At 34.7% G+C, this 21,485-nt stretch overlaps 6 protein-coding genes across 7 annotated transcripts; 2 read left to right on the plus strand and 4 right to left on the minus strand.

The window, feature by feature from the left end:
• LOC117792709 lies at positions 1 to 647 on the minus strand. The gene is made up of 2 exons (XM_034632947.1): positions 453 to 647; positions 1 to 386 (listed from the first exon to the last, which is right to left on the minus strand). The coding sequence occupies exons 1-2, from the start codon at positions 501 to 503 to the stop codon at positions 54 to 56; spliced, it is 384 nt and encodes a 127-aa protein (XP_034488838.1). The 5' UTR covers positions 504 to 647; the 3' UTR covers positions 1 to 53.
• A 1,425-nt stretch (positions 648 to 2,072) lies between these two features.
• Positions 2,073 to 8,883, minus strand: LOC117785029 (thymosin beta). The gene is made up of 4 exons (XM_034622910.1): positions 8,651 to 8,883; positions 3,407 to 3,542; positions 2,909 to 3,022; positions 2,073 to 2,766 (listed from the first exon to the last, which is right to left on the minus strand). Exons 2-4 carry the CDS (start codon positions 3,540 to 3,542, stop codon positions 2,627 to 2,629), a joined length of 390 nt encoding a protein of 129 aa, XP_034478801.1. The 5' UTR covers positions 8,651 to 8,883; the 3' UTR covers positions 2,073 to 2,626.
• A 704-nt stretch (positions 8,884 to 9,587) lies between these two features.
• Positions 9,588 to 10,724, minus strand: LOC117783155 (beta-1,3-galactosyltransferase brn). Its single transcript, XM_034620418.1, has one exon. It carries the CDS (start codon positions 10,686 to 10,688, stop codon positions 9,720 to 9,722), a length of 969 nt encoding a protein of 322 aa, XP_034476309.1. The 5' UTR covers positions 10,689 to 10,724; the 3' UTR covers positions 9,588 to 9,719.
• Positions 10,725 to 11,223: 499 nt separating this feature from the next.
• On the plus strand, positions 11,224 to 13,126 carry LOC117783882 (DNA repair protein complementing XP-A cells homolog). Of its 2 annotated transcripts, XM_034621454.1 has the most exons (3): positions 11,224 to 11,459; positions 11,520 to 12,208; positions 12,427 to 13,126. In XM_034621454.1, the coding sequence occupies exons 1-3, from the start codon at positions 11,311 to 11,313 to the stop codon at positions 12,456 to 12,458; spliced, it is 870 nt and encodes a 289-aa protein (XP_034477345.1). In that variant the 5' UTR covers positions 11,224 to 11,310; the 3' UTR covers positions 12,459 to 13,126. The 2 variants fall into 2 exon arrangements, with proteins under 2 accessions (XP_034477345.1, XP_034477337.1); XM_034621446.1 differs by having other exon boundaries at positions 11,520 to 13,126.
• Positions 13,127 to 13,971: 845 nt separating this feature from the next.
• LOC117793597 (cap-specific mRNA (nucleoside-2'-O-)-methyltransferase 1) lies at positions 13,972 to 18,854 on the plus strand. The gene is made up of 2 exons (XM_034633957.1): positions 13,972 to 14,837; positions 16,498 to 18,854. Exons 1-2 carry the CDS (start codon positions 14,183 to 14,185, stop codon positions 18,219 to 18,221), a joined length of 2,379 nt encoding a protein of 792 aa, XP_034489848.1. The 5' UTR covers positions 13,972 to 14,182; the 3' UTR covers positions 18,222 to 18,854.
• Positions 18,855 to 19,882: 1,028 nt separating this feature from the next.
• LOC117789088 (putative peptidyl-tRNA hydrolase PTRHD1) lies at positions 19,883 to 20,463 on the minus strand. Its single transcript, XM_034628120.1, has one exon. It carries the CDS (start codon positions 20,371 to 20,373, stop codon positions 20,017 to 20,019), a length of 357 nt encoding a protein of 118 aa, XP_034484011.1. The 5' UTR covers positions 20,374 to 20,463; the 3' UTR covers positions 19,883 to 20,016.
• Positions 20,464 to 21,485: the final 1,022 nt, after the last annotated feature.

The raw sequence follows: 21,485 nt of genomic DNA on the forward strand, positions 1-21,485 counted from the left end.
TGCTGAAAAATCAATATCGATTTTTTTTAATCCGATTAATTGATGTCTTTACATCACTTTTTGACATTACGACATGCATATATATGTATATATAACATATATGGATTTTCATCAGTACCTGTCTTCCGGCCCGCCTTCTTCCGATTCGGATCGATGTGCTGGAAGACCGTTTCGCAGGAGCACCTCAATGGTACCGTTGGCACCTTGTACACATCCCATTTGCACACTTTCCCCAATCGCTGTTCCAATTTCCGAAATAGTTCGGCACCACGGGGAAACTTCACTTTCGAACTGAAACATGTTTGCCGGAGTTTGCTGGGCGGCGACGGGGGCGACGGGGGACGCCTCAATTGGGCGAGTATCCGGGCAAAAGGTTGTTCGGGATCCTACGGAAAAAAGCAACACGAAATTTCCACACAAAATGCAGGAAAAGCAACCGATATTTTACTTACTATTGGCCTTAGATATTCCTTGTATATTTCACGTAAGTCTTGGTTTTTCATTTCGCTTTTTAAAATTTAATAAAAGTTTGATTTAAATTTTTTTTTTTATAATTTTCTTGATATTTGCAATTTACAGTATCAGAAGTCAGTGAGAATAAAATTTCTTTGTGACACAATAAGTAAAAAGTCAGAGCCTACTATGATTGTCGAATTTTTTTGAAATCAACTCTGTTATTATACCCTTTCTAAGGCTGTATTTATTATCTTCAAAGCATTGAAAATGTGAACAGAAAATAAACATATTTTTTATACCCTGTGTTTATTAAAAATGGGCAAAAAAGGGTATAATGTGCTTAGGTTTATGTATGTAACAGACAGTAGGAGGCGTGGCAGACCCCATAAAGTATATATATATTCTTGATCATTATGAAAAGTCGAGTCCACTTAGTCCCTATTCATTTGTCTGTTTGAACACGTTGATCTTAGAAACTATAAGAGCTACAAACTTTAAATAAGGTATGTAGGTTTCTGAATACCAGACGCTGATCCCATTTGTTTTAAATTTTGGATCGTATCACTATAATATATAGAAACATAGGAACCATCGGTCGAAAACCAAAAAATTTTTGTTTCTTTAGCTATGTCAACCAATTTCACAGAATATGCAATTAAGGTGGTCTTATTCTTGGTCTTAAACTTGGCTCAAATCGGTCTACTATATCATATAGCTGTCATAGAAACTATTAGTGGAAAATCTATTTTTAATATAAAAAACTATTGTTTCTTGAAATATCTCAACCAAACTAACAGCATATGTATCTGTATGGGTTCTATACCTCTTGACCAAATTTTCTTCAAATCGCTCGACTATATCATATAGCTGCCATAGGAACGATCGGTCAAAAATCTAGTTTTAGTATGAAAAACTTTTTTGTTTTATGACATATAGTAACCAAACTGATAGAATATGTATATGGGTTGGTCTTATACATCCTATCCCAATTTGGTCCAAATCGGTTTACTGTATCATATAGCTGTCATAGGAACGATCGGTCGAAAATAAAATTTTAGTATAAAAACTTCTTGGTAAAGTCTACTCTAAAATTTCCATGAAATGTATACTCTTTCTTCATTTTCTAATATCCATAGATAGATAGCCCAAGAATACAAGTCACATTTTATTTTATTTTTTTTGAAAATTTGCAAAAAAAAAATCGATAAATCTGTCGAATTTTTTTCCGATAAATTAAAAATCTGGTTGTTTTTCTTGGCGCTCATTCAAATTCAATTTTAAACTTTTGATTGTATTTAAAATCGTTGGTTTATCAAATAGTTTCCATATATCGTTATTAATAATATATTCAATTTTTTTTCAATTCAACTTCAGTTTTTCCCTTAGTTAAATAAAAGAACTTTACAGAATTTTGTTATAAAATGTTACATTTATGTTTTATTATTTAGTTTTTCCCAGTATAAATATATCATATATAAAGTATATAAAAAAAAGTTCATTAAAAAATTACACATACTCTTTTTACTTATTTTCGCATTTGTTTTTCATTTGTTTGCTTTAAATGGTTTCTTGTTTTGTTGAATTTATCTCATAGTTAATTTAAATGGTTTTTGTTGTTGTTTTTTTTTTGTCTTTTTACTTTTTGTTGTTGTTTTAAACGTTTCATGCGTTGTGTCTTTTAAAAAGTACATAGAAGATTTAAAAAGTAAGTATGTAAGTGTGTGTGTGTGTTGAGTGTGTTTCATTTGTTTTTTTTTTATTTTTAATATTTATTTGTAATTAAAAAGATTTGATTTGCAATGTGAGTTTGTTTACAGTAGGAATGCGTTTTTTTAATTTACTTTTATTGCTAAACAACAACATTGAAATTTGAATTTCATTGCAAGTTGTTGTTGTTGTTGTTGTTTTTTCTTTATTATTGTTGTTGCTGTGGAACGCTTTTGTTGAATTAGCTGGCAACTTCTCCTATTACTTGTTTGTTGTCTGTACGATCATGAATACAATAAAAAAAAAACAAAAAAAAAAAGTAATAAAAGAATTTAAAAAAATCAAGTGGGGAAAAAAGAATGAGTGAGTGTGTGTTGTTGTGTGTGTGTGAGAGAGATGCGACTATGCGTTGTCGTAGTTAGCAAATAATTCTCAATTCGCTCTTCGCTCTTCGGTCTTCTATTTAGGCCTTCTTCTCAGCCTCAATGACCTCCTTGGTTGGCAGCACATTCTTCTCGTTGGTTTCAGTGTGTTTCAATTTCTTTGCATCAAAATTCTCAATGCCGGCTATAAATTGATTCTTCTCCTTCTCCTGTTCAATTGCTATAAGATAGAGAGGGGAAAGAGGGTTGTTTAAATAGTTCGCATGCTGTAAAATGTTGCAATTGCCATAAATGGCTAAAAAAAAAAAAAAAAACAAACAAAGCTGGTTTCAGACAACATCTGTTGGACCTGATCTACGCACCTTCCTTATCGGGCAATGGATTCTTCTCATTGGTCTCCGTATGCTTCAAATTGTTCTGATCGAATGCGGTGATACCCTCGAATATCGACTGTTGGGTCTTCTCGGCAGCCACATCTGTAAATCATGCAATAAATCAACACAATTATTAAATATACACTGGATTAAAGTTTTCAAGTACAAATTTGAAATCTAACACTTTATTAAAAAAAACACTCAATTTTAATATTTTGTTTAGAAAATGTGTAAAATAATATTTAAATTTTTATTAACACTTATTTAAAATTTGTATTTTAAAAACGCAAAATAATAATTAATTTTAAATTGTTACTTAAAAGTAACGAAATAACTCTTTAATTTTAATTTAAAAAAAAAAGTTATTTTTAATTTTTTTTTTTTTTAATTAAAATATAATAGAAGTTATTTTGTTTTTTTTTTAATGTTTGTAACCTTCTGTTAATTTGATGTAATTTAAAAAATAAATAAATAAAATCAACCTACCCTCGGCGGTGGGCAGAATGATCTTCTCCTGGGTGCTGGCATTCTTCAGTTGTTCCGTATTGAAACCCTCCAATTGGCTCTTCAGGTTCTCGGCCACCTTTGGCAAATCCTTGAGTGCTGGTGCTGGGGAAGCCATCTGTAATCAGAAACAAATACAAAAAGACGTTTAAACTTTCGAAATGTCAACAACAAAAAATATAAAGCCCGGATATCGATAACACTCAAGGGGACGGGGGCAGTGACAGTCACAGCCAGTGTTGCCAACTGCTGTGAAGCAAAAAAAAAAAAAGGAGCTGCCTTTGGTGGGTTAAAGCACTTGGCAAATTACCTATAGAGAAAACGAACCGTTAATTTACTTCATGTCCATAGAAAATTTCATAGTGAACCACTTTCAGCTGTATGGGTTGTATAGGTTATTTACTTAAAAAAAAGTTTAAAATATTTTTCCCGCAAATGCAGTTTGAATTATGAAAGCCAGATATGACAGGAAAAAAGCTATTTCGGCAACACTAATCACTGCAAGAGTTCTCGATAAAACGGAAATGCGAATCGATAACAAATGCTCAGTTTACATTCACACACACACACTCACACAAAGAGAGATTGTTGGGATTTCATATTGAGCAACATTTTCTTGTTTACCGTATTTATGCGATTTCTCATAGTGATTACATATTGATTAAGCAATAAAAACACAAAGCAACAAACGATTCACACACACATATGTACATACATACATACATACATATTTAGTCATACAAATTTGTCATTCGATTTATGCATGAGTCATGTTGCTCAGCAAGGACGCACATACAGCTGTCAAGAAAGTATTGTGACAAAGTAAAAATCCAACGAAAATTCTTTGTCTTTAATTTAAAATAATTTATGAGAGCAGTCAAGTTTAATTATAATAATTAATACATTTGGATTTAGTCAAAAACAGAGACAGTAAATAATGATTATTTTGTTTTTTTTTTCAATTGAAAAAAATCATTGACTTCTAGAAACTGTAAAAAAAAAATTGAATTTAAAAAATTTCAAAATTTTTCTTTACGGGTTATGCAATTTCACCATGATCTTAAGATAAATGATTTGTATTATTTTACTCATAAAGTAATCATTATTTTTAAGTAAAATAAAAAAACTCATAGAATGATGATTATTTCTGGAGTTTTATAATAAAACTTATAATGATTACAGTCCCTGGTCAAAAATCATTTATTGACTCACTGTACACACACATGCATGCCTATTATTGTATGTGTGTGTGTGTGCTATCAGAGCAACCAGCAGAAATATGAGAGAGCGAGCGAGCGAGAGAAAGAAGAAACAAAGAAGTTCAGCGAACCTAAGCGCAGCGTCAGCGTCGCAGCAGCTGCGCCGAAGCAGATTAAATTCCAATTGGACAAACGGACGTTATTGTACCGTTATCATTAATACTAGCAGCAGCAGCAGCAACAACAACAGCAAGCAGTAAACTGCATATTATCACGTTTATTTTTAGTTGCAAATTAAGCAAGCTGACTTATTATTTATTGTGAACACTGTTGTTCGTGCTGTTTTCCAAGTAAACGACAAAAAAACACAGGTAGTTTTGATAACGCCCCTATAGCCGCCCCAACCCCCCCTGCCCCTACCACCTATTTACTGTTAAACATTTTCCTGCTTTTATTTAATTTATTTTTTTTTTGCTTGGCTACCCACATAATTAATATCGATAAGAAGTGCTTGAAAACAGGCTATGTGTATGCATGTGTGTCTGTGTGTGTGTGTAAGTCTGACTTTGTATCTAAAAACAACAAGCGTTACAAGGGCGGCAACCGCGCCAAAAAATAAATATATACATACAAAGTAAAGCTACGTTTTATTTCCATATACGGCGAATTTAAAACGACGTTCGATTGCAGTTGTCGATAGCTGATTGGACCAAACGATAAACGATGTTTATTAAGTAACTAAAAAAAACGTTAGTCATCTGGCAACTCCTTTTTGAATCACACAAACAAAGGCGAATTTACACACACACACGCATGCATATGCGCTTTTACGGTGAATTTTGCTGCTTTGTATTTGTTATTTTGTGTGTGTGTGTGTGTGTGTGTGTGTGTGTGGGGGGGGGGGGGGGGAAGAGGGTTGATTGAAGTAGTTTGCATGTTCTCGCCTTGTTTGCCGTGAATCAACTTGCAACTTCAAACGAATTATGGTTGCGAATGAATCATTCATTCGTTATTCGTTATACTCATACATTGTTGTTGTGGTTTCTTCTTTTTTTTGTTGTTGTTGTTGTCTCAGCCCACACTTTACACACGCTCTCTTTTCTTCTTTCACTTTGAGCTCTTTCGCTTCACACACACACACAGAGGGAGAGACAGACTTACACATACAGTTAGTCAGCAAAGTGTTTTAACAAAAATAAATATTCACAAATTTGTGATTTTATTATTTAAAATAGTTAAGTTCAATTGACCATTTTTTTAATATTGCTCAGAAAATAATAAAAATAAAAAATAAAATAAATATTAATAAGTATAAAATATATACATACATATATGTATTTTCAACAGAATAAAGATCAATATTCTTTATTTTAAATATTGCTAAGAAAATAATAAAATACAAATAAAATTAATTTTATTAAAAATTATATGTTTTTTGCAACAGAATTCGTTATTTTTTTTATTAAAAATAGTCAAGTCAATTTTTCTATTCTTAATATTGCTAAAAAAAAAAATAATTAAATTAAAATTGTATACATTTGCTGCTTTCAAAACACTTTCTTGACTAACTGTATGCAACACTAAAACTCCAGTTCATTTTATTTTTTGTGGTTCTGTCTTTTGTTTTGTTAATTTTATATCTTGTTTTTTGTTTTTTTTCTTTTGTTGGGGTTTATCGCATATGACCGTGCTGTCTACAGGGGCCAAGGGAAGGGAAAGGGGGTCATTTGGCCGGCGCCAGAAAACCGCGAATGTGCCGTTAGTCAATTTTGACATTTGAAAGCGTCGCCAAGTGAAGTCAGTGTTAAAAAGCGCCAATGGCAATGGCGACGCCAACGCCGACAGCGACTTCAACTTCAACTAACAGTGACTGTTAGCTTATTTGACCCATTATTCAAATTTTAGATAAAATGTAGTGACTAGCGCATTTATTTATAAGCTTTGATTTGTATAAATAAATTAATAAAATAATATTGAATTTTACTTTTAATGTGAAGTAGAAAGAAATATATAATTTAAACACAGATTTGTTTAATAATTTTTAAACTTGAACAAAAGTAGTTTAATTTTTTTTTTGTATATACATACAAATATTATAATTGATAGAAAGTTAAAATTGTGGTGCACCAAATAAATTGTGAGGCACTGTAGCAATTGCATATAATGGGCGGGGGCGTTAAATTCGTGAAACGAAGCGAAAGTCGAAAAAGTAAAGAACAAAAGAAGGAAGGCAAATGACAGACACGTCTGTCCGTCCGTCGTTTACACCCTCGCGACAGGCTCCACACACACACACACGCACATAGAGAGACAGACACACACACACTTATGCAGTACACGTCTGCCAGTTGTTGGTACATAAATTTCAATATACGCATGTGTGTGTGTGTGTGTATGCGACACAAAATGAATTTTAAATATGCAGTTTAGTCATCGAATCCAACGGACGCACACTCATGCCCGCCTTAAAACAAACATTCACACATACAAACATACTAATATACACATGTATGTGCAGATGTCTGTTACACTTCAGTTTAAATATCTGTTGCAAAACGAACGATAAATAAATGACCAATTGGATAATGTACTATTATCGATAACAATGTTGACTGAACAGTTAGAGATGGGACTGCTCGATTCCTTTAGATTTTGAATCAAAACAAATGAGAAGATTCAAATTTGATAATTATTAATAATTTACACTTTCTGTGTATGCAAAATCTGTTGAGACCTATGAGCCGCAACGATTTACACAAGATCTAATTAGACTCGTCCTACTAAGCATGCGCCACGCCCTCGCTTAAGAAAATTTGCGACACACACACACTCATACACATGTAGTAAATGCAGTTCGAATGCACAGCTGCATGTACATACATACAAGCTTACATATGTATTAATGTACGTATGTCTGTCCGTCTGTGCATGTATGTGTGTAAGCACGCGCATACTGTGGGGAGGATATTAAACAGCGTAAAAACCAGTGTTGCCCACTTGACACCAGCCGAAATAGCTATTTTTAGTGGTAGAAAACAAATTAAATTTCAGACAGTGCAAAAACAAACTGCTAGTATTTTTTTACATTTATTTTAATTTCTGTTCAAATGTTGTATGGTTTTATTGATTTCCACATGATTGGTATCATTTTGAACTGATGTATCAATTAATTTGAAATATTTTTATGGGTTAGGCGGTTGTTCGAGTCAATTTTATTCGCCCCAAATAAAATATAGCTGAAGTGTCCTTCAGCAATTTGTTGTTTTTTTTTTAAATTGAAATTCGAAAAATTAAAATGTTTTAATCGACAAAAAATTTGCAAATCAAACAGTTTTTTTTTGTTTTTCGTAAGGAGTTCCAGAATTCCCGCTGCCCGCTGACTTTAGCGAAAGCCAAAATTGACGGGAAAAAAGCTGCAATGGCAACACTGCGTCAAACGCCCCGCCCAAGCAGCAGCACCAGACACGCACACAGATACAACACACACATAAGGCAGACGCAAAAGAAAAAAAAAAACGCCGGCCGGCAAAGCTTCGCATACAACAGAGAAGAGAGGGAGTGAGGGAGAGAGAGAGAGAAAAAATAACAAAGAAGCTTAAGGCCGTCGACTTAACAACAGCTGCCCAAATAAAGCCAAAAAGAACAATTTGTAGATGGAGTTGGAATTGGAGTCGGGGCCGAGGCCGGCCACAATAAATAAATAATTTATAACAAATGTGAAGAACGCTGCCATTTGCAATAAATGGGAATGAAGCGCAGCAACAAGAACAATACAACAACAGCGGCTCACAAAAACCAGTTGGCGTTGACTTTTGCAGCAGAAAGAGAGCTTTAGTCTTTTTTTCTCTCTCTCAGCCTCTCTCTCTCTTGCAGACTTTTCCCCCCTCCCACCACTAACAACAACTTTCTGCAACATTGAAAAGAAAAGAAACGTAGCAAAGAATTGAAATAAAAAAAAAAAAAACTGCCGGTGTCAAAGCTGCAAAATTGAATAAAAAAAAAAGATGATTAATTTATGTAAACTCACCTTAAATAAGTGCGTTGGGTATTTTTTTTGTTTTAAGGGTTTAGGTTTAACCGCAAAAGAATTGCGCACTTTACAAAAAAATAAATGCGGGTGGGTGAGTTGGGTGGATATATATATATTTATATATATATTTAGTGTGTAATCACTAGGCAATTTTGACACTTGCTAAGAAAATTACAGTTTTTATCGCGAAAGCTGACAAGCAAACAGAACGACACACAACTTAATACTGTGCGACAATTGTTCAAATGCAAAAGATGAAGGCGTACAAATTGATGTTGGAGCTCAACAGTGGTTATCGATGGCGCAATCGCATGCAATCGTTATCGTTTGCTGACCTATACAACCAGGGCTGCCAACTCTGCATGGTCTGAAAAACCTATATGAGCAATAAAAAACAAATAGCTAGAAAAAGATAGGAAATCACTTTAGGGTATCAGTGCCGCCATATCATCCTTTTTCCGGACAGATTGGACCCTATTTTAAAAATGAATTTGCCTGAATTTTTCTGAAACATCCCCCATCCGGAAATCTGTTCTTTTTTAATTTCTGTAATACTTTGATATATTTGCTTAAAATATTTATTTAATATTAACAAATATAATATTTTTAACGATGAAAAATTGACAACATCGCGGCAAAAAAAGCAATAACACAAAAACTGATGCATGATCTTATTCATTTAAACTTAAAAACTATGAAAAAGTGGCAATTTTGAGATTTGTCCTGTTTTTCTGTCTTGTTTTAAAATATTTGCACTACTTCTATCCGTCTATCCTGTTGTTCTTATGGAATTAAGGGTGCACTGTTCAGGAGTAGCTATAAAAAGCTAGGAAATTATTTCGAAAAACATCCGATATGCCGAGGATATTCAGCTGGGTTGGCAACTACTAAACATCTGTTCGATAAGTTTTCGAACGATAAGTGGAAAGCCGAAAACGGTTACAGTTTAAAAGCTTCATTTGTTATGGTAATAAACTACTTTAATAAGGCTTGCTTTCTCTGTATATGAATGTATGTACATTTGCGTAACTAATAGCTTATAGCAATTGTCAATAATGTTGAAATACTATGCATAATTCGCCGATCGACATTCATTCCAAACTCGCTCCATTTCCAGGGGATCCCCAAAACCGTGTGAGGCAATAACATTACTGTAGCTGTCAGGACCATAATACGCTGGTCGGTGAAACAGGAAACCATCACAGTGATGCACTGGTATATGTGCCTTCAGAGCCACAATTCCCAGATAGATGTCATCAAAGCGAAACAGCGGCACAGTGCTGCCAATCCTATACATTTTGAGGAGTGCCTCTCTTGATAAGATAAAGGCACCAGCTGTTATATAAGGTGGCCACTTGTCAAATGGATATTCCTGCAGTGAAACATACCACTTGCTGAACTTGTGTCTGAGTGGTGTGCTCTGGAATACGAATCCCGCAAAGAGTTCGCTCTGATGATGCGTCTCACGTCCCTTGCCCAGAAAACGCAGCACATTCTTAACGGACACATAGTAATCATCGTCAACAAACATATAAAAGTCACTGTGATTAAAGTGCTCGCTGGCCCAACGCAATCCCATCATGGTCTTGATTGTGTTATTGAAATAGGCATCTGTAAAATCAGCACGTATAATGTCGCCATGTTGTTTGGACTCCGCCTCCGCATCCTCGTTTCTACTAACGCCCTCATTGGACACGCCCAGCAAAAAGGCGCAGCGAATGTGCACGTCCGAGAAGCGGGATTCATAGCCCCAAGTACGGCGTATAACCAGACGTCGATGCAAATTACCCACGGCACTTTTTACCAATATTGTCAGTCGAGGCGGATTCGATTTATCTTGATTATCGCTAAATGCGGGCAATTGTAGATACTTGTAGTCCAGTGTTGCCACGCTGTCATTGTGCAATGGATAGTAATAGTGCGTCTCAAAGTCCAATTCGTATAGATGCGTCAGAATGCCACAAAAGTCCACCACAAAGATAAATGGTATTGCGAGCGCACATTTTAGCAGAAATTTGTAATGTTTATTTAACATTGCGCGATGTGTGTATTAGCGATGATACTTTAAGCGATACATCGCTTTGTTGCCGACCGCCACATCTATTGGCAGTATCGATTGTCGTGCTTGAGAGAAATCATTAGTGGTAGTACTGAAAAATTAGAGTTGCTTTAAGTGCAATCGTTCATTTTATCATTTGAAGAAATACAAACTTATTAAAAGACTTTGTGTGTATAATTCTGATTCCATAAGACCAGTAAAAATTAAATTAATTATTTTTTTTAAACAAATTTCATTTAAACAGCCCAACTAAAGAAAATTAACGATGTGGCTTATGAAAGACTGAATAAGTTAACTAGTTCATTTGAAAAATCCGTTCATTTCCGCATTCTCCCTGCTCAACTTGAAAGGCGTTATTAATCGGTAAACTATCGACCAGACAAGTGTTGAAAACTCAAACAAAGTAATATTTAAAAAGCCATTAATATCTTTGTATTTTAGCTGTAAATAAATTGAGATTTAAAGTTTGCCATTTGTATATTTATATTTATTTGGGAGTACCCACAACATTCACGTGCTGACTGCCATATTGGCAAGAAGAAGCACAAATTTTGCATTAAACAACAAAACGAAATGAAATTGCGCTAAAAGTTTAAAAATGTCGGAGGAAACGAAAAGTACAACAATTGCAGCTGCCAGTTCGAAATTAACGAATGCACAAAGAGCGCGCATTGAGCGAAATCAAGCAAAGGCGCAGAAATTGCGGGAGGCAAAACTTGTTGTGCATCCCTACAAAAACATAAGCAAGTGAGTAAGGATATAAATGAATTAATAGTTAAATTAATGTTAAAATTATGTGATATTTAGTGTTAATGCGAGCGAGGAGCCTGCAAGTGACAAAGGTAAAGCTGTAATTAAAGTGCAGGGCACTAAATACATAGACAGCGGCGGCGGTTTCCTATTGGAGCAGCCAGTGCTGCCCAGCCCTGGCGAGAAGTCGACAGCGGAGGCGGCAGCGGCAGAGGCGGCAATCATTGAAGATGCCATTGCCATTCCAGTGGTTTATGAGGAATGTTTGGATTGTGGCGATCAGTATGCCGATTCGTATCTCTTTAATAATTTCGGTCACTCGGTGTGCGATAAATGCCGTGACACCGAGGAGCGTCATTCCTTAATCACCCGCACCGAGGCGAAGGCGGAATATTTGCTCAAGGATTGCGATTTCGATAAACGGGAGCCGATTTTACGTTATATCAGTCGCAAGAATCCCCATAATGTGCGCTGGGGTGAAATGAAGTTGTATCTGCATCTGCAGGTGCTCAAACGGGCCATGGAAGTGTGGGGCAGTGAGGAGGAACTGACCCGACAGCACGAATTGCGAGAGGATAAACGGGAGGTGGGAAAGGCGCGCAAATACAACAAGCAGATGAAGCAACTCCGCATGGAAGTGAGAAGCAGTCTCTTTACGAAGAAGACTCACGCCGTGCACGAGCACGAGTTCGGACCGGACACCTACAACGAGGAGGAGGACAACTACACTCATACCTGCCTCACATGTCCTTACGCCGAAACCTATGAAAAGATGTGAATTAACGGCAGCTTAATTGAGTTAAGCTATTAAGTTTGTAAGGCAGCTAATTTTGATGTGAACGAAATTTGTTTGAGTCGGATATTCCTACACAGAAACATATGAGAAAATTTCACTTATCTAGTTTATACGAAGCCTTAATTAAGTAAATCCATTATGTTTATAAGGCAGCTTATCATGATTTAAGTCCCTATACCGAAACATATGAGAAAATGTGAACTGCCAAGTTTATACAACAGCTGGAGACAGTTTTAATTATCAAATTTATGAGGCAGCTAATCAGGATTTAAACAATTTTGTATTCCTAACATATCTCTACACCGAAACTTATGAAAAGCTTTCAATTGCCAAGTTTATACGACAGCATAATCGAGTTAAGTTGCATGCTGATGTATCCTAAATTAGTTTGATTGACATTCCCTGTACCAAATTATATGAAATTATGTGAAATATCAAGCAAAACAAAAAAACAGTTTTAATTAAATCGATATAAGTTGCAGCGCATGCTGTTTATTAGCTGTTTATTCGCCAAAGTCCTTGCTTCCAGCTGCCACTTAATTATGTTCTATTTATAAAAGAACTTCGCATTTTGCAGAGTTCAACAACTTATTAATAAATTATTGAAGGCTTGATTTTGTTTAATTACGCTTTAAATTGCAGCATTATCACTATTATTAAATACAAATACCACATGTAATTCAAATATATTTTTTTGTTTATATAAAATCGGTATTTTTTGTTAAAATTGAGTTTAGAATTTAAGAAATTTGCTTAACATGTCAAACTGCCGAAGTAAGTTCAAAATATCAAACACATGTCAACTAGTATAACAACTACTGCCGTTTAGTGTGTGTATTAAATAAAATATAAATTAAAATAATTTGTGCAAAATCTTGAAAGAGCAATTTGAAGCAACCGCCAATTATCGATAAGCGCAATTGGTTTTGCCATTCGGAGTGAGGTATGATATCCTGCGGTGTTATTGCTGAAACAAAAGCCAAAACGACAACTGCTTGGCAACTTATCTATTTTACAGCTAGCTCTGACTATTTTCAGGGTCTCATTTCTGAAAACTTAGTTTTTCTAGCATTATGAACTTATCTTAATTTTGAAGCAAAAATTGTAAATTTTTGCAGAATTTTCGTTCGAGTCATCGATTTTTAATTTTTTTTATAATTAATTATCTAACTTCTCTCCCCGAGAGGTAAAAGCTTCAACCCTTTATTTGAACTTAATTGGATTTGTCAAAACTGCTTTTATTGATTTAAAAAAAAAAAATTTTTATATTCTTAAATTGCGCGCGCGATTTCGAGAGCTGCCATGTTATTCACATTTGTATTGAATAGAAAGGTTGCCAGACGTGAAAACTGTTGGTATTTTTTTGTCTGGGATTCAAGGCTGCCACACCGTTTTTGAGCTAATTGCATCGCAATTTCAGCTATTTTTTTGATACTTTTTAGCTAGAAACAGCTATTTTATTCTTATAAGGCACCCACACACGACATGCATGTGCGATGAGCATGCTCGGCTCGTTGAAATTTTCATTGTCTACAGTACTTGGTAAGCGGCTCGTTAGTTTTGAAAAATTTCATTTGTTTAAACATACAAAAACATTGCTTTGACTTCGATGTCAGCGAGTAAATTGTAACAAAAATGTTATTAAAAGCGTAACTAGTAGGCTATTGTATAAAACAAGCCGCCTCTAGTCTGTGTGCAAAAAATAAACATAATACAAAATTTAATTTAATCGCATATGCTTGTCTCGTGTGTGGGCGCTTTCAAAAGTTGGCAACTCTAACAACTGAAGCAGCAGAAGCAGCAGAGAAGAAGCAGAACAGCAGCAGCAGCAGCTCCCAATACCACCACAAAAAAGCATAAACAAATTATAAACAAGTAGCTGCAAGTGTCCGACAACAACTGCAACAACAACAACAGCATAAACATGGAGGAGCCATCGGATGATGAGAATTTTGAGCCGACGCCAAAGAAGATCAAGCGGGATTGGCTGAACAGTTATTGCTATTCGAACAAGGTCATGGGAATGATGAAGAAAATGGGTTACGAGGACGACAAAGGTCTGGGTAAGAGCAATCAAGGTCGCCTCGAGCCCGTTATTGCGGTACAACAGGATGGCAGACGTGGTTTTGGTCTGAAATTGGATACTGTGCATTGGTCGGCGGGTAAATGGGATCCACAGTGTGAGGATCTCAAGATTGTGGAACCTGTGCTCTGGCTGAGCAATTTGGGTGAGAATTGCAGTGCATATAGTGTGGAACAGTTGATGGGTCATCTGGTAACCGGTTCACGCAAACTGACGCTGGATGATGAAACCCAATATTGTGATCCGGAGATATTGCATCATATCTTGAATGCGAAGAGTGTCTTTGATGATCTCAATGATACGGAGATGCGACGGGCACGTTCCCGCTGCAATCCCTTCGAGACCATAAGGAGCTCCATCTTTCTGAATCGGGCGGCCGTTAAAATGGCCAATATTGATGCCATGTGTGAGCATATGTTCACGGAACCACGTGATGCACTGGGTCAATCTCTAATTGGATCCAATGAGCTGCTCTACTTTGCGGACATGTGTGCGGGTTTGTTCTCTCTCTTACTCCCTCTCGCTGTATACGTGTATATATATATATATATATATATATATATATATATATATATATCAGGGACTGAAACCGTTTCCTTTAACCGGTCTTAACCGATTGAAATTGGTAGCCCGGTAACCGTGACTGTTACCCTAACCAAAACAACTTTTTTTTACTATACCAAAACCGATAATACGAAATTATTCAAACCGAAATAACCGATACGTAACCGATTGGTAACCGATTCATGTAAACCGTTTAGTTTTGGTTCAATCAAGCATTAAGATGTAATCATCATTTTTCAAACTAAATTTTGATTTAAATTTGAATTTTGATCTTCTTAAATAGATTTTTTTTTAAATCAAAGGATTCAAAGGATTTTTATTGTAAGCCAAAATTACATCGGTATTTGGAAATTAAAACATAAAAAAAAAACCGGTAACCATTACAAAACCGATATACAAATACTTTTCGTAATCGATAACCAAAAAGCAAAATACAAACAATACCCTGATACCCTGATATATGTATATATATATATATACTACGGTGCATTGATATTTTTCACAAAATAATGGTAGCCCTAATTCACCAAGAAACCTGTTCTGAAATCAATTCCTTGTTCCCGCTTTTTCAGTTGAAAAATTGTGTGTTTTTAGTCCTTGCATGAACGATAATTATATTTTAAGGGCACTTGGTCCTTTGATTCTATGCAATTTTGACAGTTCTGGTTCTAAGAAGAGTTTTGATTCCAAACTTGTCGGGATCGCTCTAAAAACACTTAAGATATGCTAATAACATTTTATTTACATTTATTTTTCAACTCAAAAAGCGGGGACTAAGAGTTAGGATTTTAGAATATGGCTTGGAGCAGGTTTTTCAATGTCTTGTTAAAGAGGTTTTCTAACTATATATTTGATAAAATTCAAGGAAACATTAAAAAATCGGCCCTAAGTTTTTGTTATGATTTTTTTATACTTTTGTTAATTATTTAATTTAAGAACACGTATGTACATAAAAAATATTGTTAAGAATTTTTTATGTTATATAACAATATTTAATTGGTTTAAAATATCAAGAAAAAATTAAAACAGCAAGGATTATTTTTGTATTAAATTGAACCAGGGTTCGAACCCATACCTTGGGTCCATGGGATATATAAACCAATTTGCGAACTGAAACTAGGTCTTGCTCTCTTATATTGGCTTATAGAAATTTTAAAAAAATGTAAGCATGAATATATTTTTTTTTGTAAAAAATTGACCAAGGTTCGAACCCATACCTTTTTATTTACTGTATATATAAACCAATTTGCGAACTGAAACTAGGCCTTGCTCTCTTATATTGGCTTATAAAAATTAAAAAAAAATGTAAGCAATGAAAATATTTTTTTATTTTTACTAAATTGACCAAGGTTCGAACCCATACCTTTTGATTTACTGGATATATAAACCGGTTTGCGAACCGAACCTAGGCCTTACTCTCTCTGGTTCAAACCACCGAACCAAACCTTTTTCAAAATTTTTGGTGCTTTACAGCTTTGATTCTTAAATTTAATAATTACAAAAGGTAATAGAAATAGAAAGAATAACAAACATAAACGTAAACGTAAACGTAAACTAGTTATAATTATATATTAATTCCTTGTTATTTTCAGGACCTGGCGGCTTCTCTGAATATGTGCTGTATCGCAAATCGTGGGAGGCGAAGGGATTTGGTTTTACATTAAAGGGAGCCAATGATTTTAAGCTGGATAAATTCTTTGCCGCATCGCCGGAATCATTTGATGCCTTCTATGGCGACAAGGATGATGGCAATATATTCGATCAGGAGAATCAGGATTCCTTGAATGATTATATACGCAAACATACACCTGAAGGTGTACATTTTGCCATGGCCGATGGCGGTTTCTCCGTCGAGGGACAGGAGAACATCCAGGAGATACTTTCGAAGCAATTGTATCTTTGTCAGTTTGTAACGGCACTGAAAATACTCCGCATCAATGGGAGCTTTGTGTGCAAGCTGTTTGATCTGTTTACACCCTTTAGTGTGGGTCTGGTCTATCTGATGTACAAGAGTTTCCATCAAATAGCCATTATTAAACCAAATAGCAGTCGTCCAGCGAATTCCGAGCGTTATATTGTCTGCAAGAACAAATTACCGGAGACACAGGGTATTATTGAATATATGAATGCCATTAATAAGTTCTTGAATGAGGAGAGTCAAAATGAGGACAGTGAACAGCAGCTGGATGTGCTGGAGATCTTTAATCGCGAGCAAATGCATCAGGATGAGCAATTCATACGCTATATCATTGAATCAAATAATACTATAGGCAATACACAGATTGTGGGATTACGCAAGATAGCGGCATTTGCTCAAAATCTGGAATTAAAGGAAGTGCGTCAATCGGAGGTGCGACAGGATTGTTTAAAGACCTGGGGATTACCCGATAAATTGCGGCAGGCGCCGGAAGTGAAGACCACAGAACGTTTGCTGGAAGAACTCTTGAGAGATTGGTCCAAGAACAGGGATTGGTTAAATGGTCCTGCTACGGAGCTATATGGCGTAATGCCATTGCATAATAGCATCTTGAATGTGGATGATTGGCATTTTATGCCCATTGGACGGGGAGAGACAAATATTAATGGTTGCACCATCTTTCTATGCAAATCCCGTGGGAATCTATTGCGCTATACGGAGCACCGCAAATGGGAGCTGGTCGAGACGAATTTCAATGTGCAACCACGTTCCATATTCTTTGGCGAGATTATGTTTGAGTTTAGCGGACAGGGACGCACCTCACAATGTGTTTCGGCCCTGCATATAATGGATGCTATATGTTTGGGCGGTGTGGACATTAGACGTCGTCCATTTCTGGAGCGTGTGAGCATGTGCGCCAAATATGCCAGCAGTTTGAATAAGCCATATAAAAAGGAACGCACCTGTGGTGCCATCCGATGTCGTCCCATCTTTAGGCTGCGTGAAATGGGGCGTTTTTTCAATGAGATGCGGCAATATGTGCTCAAGGATAATTCACAGCGCTATGGTTATGTGCTGGATGATCAAAAGTTCTTTGTGCCCGGCGGCATTATTTTGTTCTGTGAAATGACACAGAATTTTGTGACAGCATTCTCCAGATCACGCCAGCAGATCTATTATTATAATACCAATACGAAGGAATCGCTGTTCAAGGAACAAATTGAACCGCGTAAATTTAATGAGGTATTTTCATCGTTTCGTCATTGTTATTCGCGTCGTTTGCTATGGAAATGGACGAGCACGTTGCAGGTGGATGAGCATGCCTCTGAGGATAATCCAAAGATATTATATCGCAGCCACTTTGAGCACTTTATACGAAGAAAACTGACTAATCATTAGATACAACCTAGACTTAAGTCAAATTTTTAAATGCTGGACAGAAGAAACAGATCTTTACGTTTCGATTCGGCTCGACGCATGAAATTAAACCTATCAAATTTAACCTACTCCATATATATAAGCTATATATATACAAATATATATATATAGATATACTAATTAATTTTACTTTCATAACAATTGCATGAATCGTTAAGAAAATTTCTATGATTAAGCTACAAAAACAACTTACCCAATTTTAAGCAAAATTTGTTTATTTTTTTCTTTGACATAAGTTTTAGATTTAATATTTTTGATTTTTACTGCGTCGATCCGTTTTACCATCTAACTGTTAAATAAATATTATGATAAACCTGTACATTATGAAAATAGGTTGAATATTACTTTATTCTTACAGCCCCGATAGATCCTACACATCTTAACTAGCTGGAAATTGCCTATGTATTTTATGATAAATCGAAAGCGCCATCTACATAAATATTTAAGTTGTTGACACTAAATTGCCTTTATTATTATCATTTCATATGGTTTGTTATTTGTTGAATTAATTATGCAGAAATATTCGTTGTATCCTGTTCTATTATGTGTAAAAATTTCATTGCTTGAGAATCAAAAGATTTATACTGAATTTAAAACTTCAAGTCGTGTTTTTTTTAGTTATGACAATCGTTAAGAAAATAAGCGTTTTGTATAAAGTTTTTTTCATCTGTCGCTTCAGTTGAACTTTAATCGCAGGGTCTTCAAATCGAAAACTTTATTATATAGAAACACGTATATATATTTGTTGGTCTTTTAGCTTCGTTTGAGCTTCAATTTTTTTAGTTTTCAAATCAAACCCTTTATGAAAAGGATGTAGTAACAATCGGTCTCTTTCATTTTCGAGAACTTTTTTTTAGATTGAGTTTAATTTTGAACTTTTCTTGTAAAATTTGGTCAGCCCAGCTCTTATATTAAAGTTATATACGTATTATTATTATTTAAGCTATATAGAGCTTATAGATTGTAATACAATAAAAATTTAAATGTAGATACAATTAAAACTTAAAGAAAACAAGTTTTTTTTTTAAAAGAAACTTTGTAAATATATGCATATTTGTAGCGGATATTGTAAGAATTGATTAATAATTATTAATAAGATTTCTCAGATTACCTTTTATTTCGAAGTTTTTTTTTTTTTTTTTAAATTTGGTAGCAAATCTTTTAAGATGAAAATTAAATAAAACGAACTAGAATCCCAATATTATTGATACAGAACATATAAAAATTTAATACATAGTATTCAGAATAGAATAAATAATATAGAAGATATTTGATTTTTTTTGTATTTAGTTTCTGTTATATATATATTTTTTATTGTTATAGTTTTTTCTGTATTTTTATAAACAATAGATGGTGGAAATACTAAAAACAAAAAATTAACGTAATACTTGTTAAATGGATATTACAGTATTAAATTCTTTAATCTTTGAGAAGAAACAATCTATATATTTTAGTTTTTTTATGAGTCACAATATTTTTTAAGAAATTATATAGAAATAATTGGAAGCATTTTTTCAATGGCTTAAAAAAAAAATAATATCTTGAAGAAACTTGGCTCCTGAACTTTTCTACATTATTATGTATATAGTGGACATAGAATGAAAAAAAAATGAAACTACGAGTTAAGATTGATATTTGAGGATAATTTAGTTTTTATTTTTACATCATTAAGAACAAACTATCTAAAATCTTTAGTTTAATAATGAACAAATGCCAGCTGGATATGCTAATATCAGATATCAGTTTGTTGCCTAAGTCACTTGAGTAGCTTCAGATGCTTTACATATTTGTGGATCGCATCTTTTACATAGGGTTTGATGGCCAGACAAGTGGGTGTATTTTCAGGCTGTTCGATCCACAATTTATGCTTGATCTCGTTCTCCTTTAGCTTCTCGCTGAGCTTGAGCAATGCGGCCTCATCCTTGGCCTCCAGCACCACCTTGTGCATGTTGTCCAGATCCTTGAGATACGCCTGCGTATCCTCATCCTCCGTGTGGAGACTCATCACCGCCGCCGTCGCATGGCAGCATTGTGCGATCACCGCACCCAGCGGCCAATTGAGTGTGGAGCGCAGATCACTCCTCACCACAATATACTGCACAATGTTGCTCATCCTGCTGCTCTGTGAATCTTAGCTAGAAATTTATCTCTTTAGCTGCATATGCGGCAGGCTAGTATGCTGTTCACTCAATCGAACTCCACACGTCAAATAGTCAAACAACTAATTGTTGTCAGCTGCGTATTTGCCATGAACAGCTGCTCAACCGGCATTAGGGCTGCCAGACTTTATTGATATCGATTGGCAGGGTGGCCAGACTTATCAGCTACACAATTGCGTGTGGAGCACAAATTACTCCACCTTTAATATCGATTGAGCGCTTTGCCAATTGTCAGTTAAAATTTAAACTTAAGAATCCTGCTCGATTTTTCAAACTGCATTAAAATTCCCACGATTTCCATGTGCAATGTCAATTAAAAACGTGTTTAATCTTGTGTTTATTAACAATTAATATCTACTCAAAATAAATTATGAAATTTTGATTAAAGAAATTATGAAACGAGGTTCAATTTAATGCAGATTTAATTGTGGTTTGTTTTTATGATTATAATTTTGTATGTCAATTAAGAGCAAATACTGATTTCTGTTTAAAATTAATATAGATTACTTACTCAGTTTGGATATTTTAAAGCATCAGACCAGTTTTAGGGAGAAAACAAAGCTTACTTACAATTGTAATTAGTTGGGTGTTTTTACCCTTGTTGTAGACTTGTCAGAAACAGCGGATTGCATTTTTGCAGCATTTGCAGCTTAATTAATCACCCAATGTAGGAACGTACAATTTTACGAGGGCTGCTTAAACAATATTTAAATTGTAAACAATTTTAATAGGTAATTTTTGTTGGAATTGATTTTGCCGACTGCTAGATATTAAAAAAAAAAATGGTGAAAAAATGTATATGCCTACGATTATCAGATTGTATAGCTATATAGGGTCTGATCTTAACAAATTTTAAGTTAATCAATTGTTTGCACCAAGTTTCGGTAAAGGAATTTAAATAAAATTTGAAATCATATAGAAAAGTATGTAGATAGATTAATAGATGGGCTTATTGATTGCTAAATTTAAGATTATTTGCTAGGTATGGAATTGCAGAGATATTTTGTGATGCCTGGTATAATTTCAATTAATTAAATGGGCTTAAAAAATTAAGAAAAAACCGATA

The sequence above is a fragment of the Drosophila innubila genome, chromosome X (assembly GCF_004354385.1).
Source record: "Drosophila innubila isolate TH190305 chromosome X, UK_Dinn_1.0, whole genome shotgun sequence".
NCBI classification, from domain to species: Eukaryota; Metazoa; Arthropoda; class Insecta; order Diptera; family Drosophilidae; genus Drosophila; species Drosophila innubila.

What these genes read in the sequence shown, in the direction of transcription:
- LOC117783155 (XM_034620418.1), bottom strand. Translation starts at nt 10,688, where the DNA reads ATGTTAAATAAACATTACAAATTTCTGCTAAAATGTGCGCTCGCAATA.
- LOC117792709 (XM_034632947.1), bottom strand. Translation starts at nt 503, where the DNA reads ATGAAAAACCAAGACTTACGTGAAATATACAAGGAATATCTAAGGCCA. An exon ending in AGGAATATCTAAGGCCAATA is followed by an intron (nt 387 to 452) that starts GTAAGTAAAATA and finishes TTTTTTCCGTAG; the next exon opens with GATCCCGAACAACCTTTTGC.
- LOC117783882 (XM_034621446.1), top strand. Translation starts at nt 11,311, where the DNA reads ATGTCGGAGGAAACGAAAAGTACAACAATTGCAGCTGCCAGTTCGAAA. An exon ending in CCCTACAAAAACATAAGCAA is followed by an intron (nt 11,460 to 11,519) that starts GTGAGTAAGGAT and finishes TGTGATATTTAG; the next exon opens with TGTTAATGCGAGCGAGGAGC.
- LOC117785029 (XM_034622910.1), bottom strand. Translation starts at nt 3,542, where the DNA reads ATGGCTTCCCCAGCACCAGCACTCAAGGATTTGCCAAAGGTGGCCGAG. An exon ending in CATTCTGCCCACCGCCGAGG is followed by an intron (nt 3,023 to 3,406) that starts GTAGGTTGATTT and finishes CATGATTTACAG; the next exon opens with ATGTGGCTGCCGAGAAGACC. An exon ending in TCCATTGCCCGATAAGGAAG is followed by an intron (nt 2,767 to 2,908) that starts GTGCGTAGATCA and finishes TCTATCTTATAG; the next exon opens with CAATTGAACAGGAGAAGGAG.
- LOC117793597 (XM_034633957.1), top strand. Translation starts at nt 14,183, where the DNA reads ATGGAGGAGCCATCGGATGATGAGAATTTTGAGCCGACGCCAAAGAAG. An exon ending in CTTTGCGGACATGTGTGCGG is followed by an intron (nt 14,838 to 16,497) that starts GTTTGTTCTCTC and finishes TGTTATTTTCAG; the next exon opens with GACCTGGCGGCTTCTCTGAA.
- LOC117789088 (XM_034628120.1), bottom strand. Translation starts at nt 20,373, where the DNA reads ATGAGCAACATTGTGCAGTATATTGTGGTGAGGAGTGATCTGCGCTCC.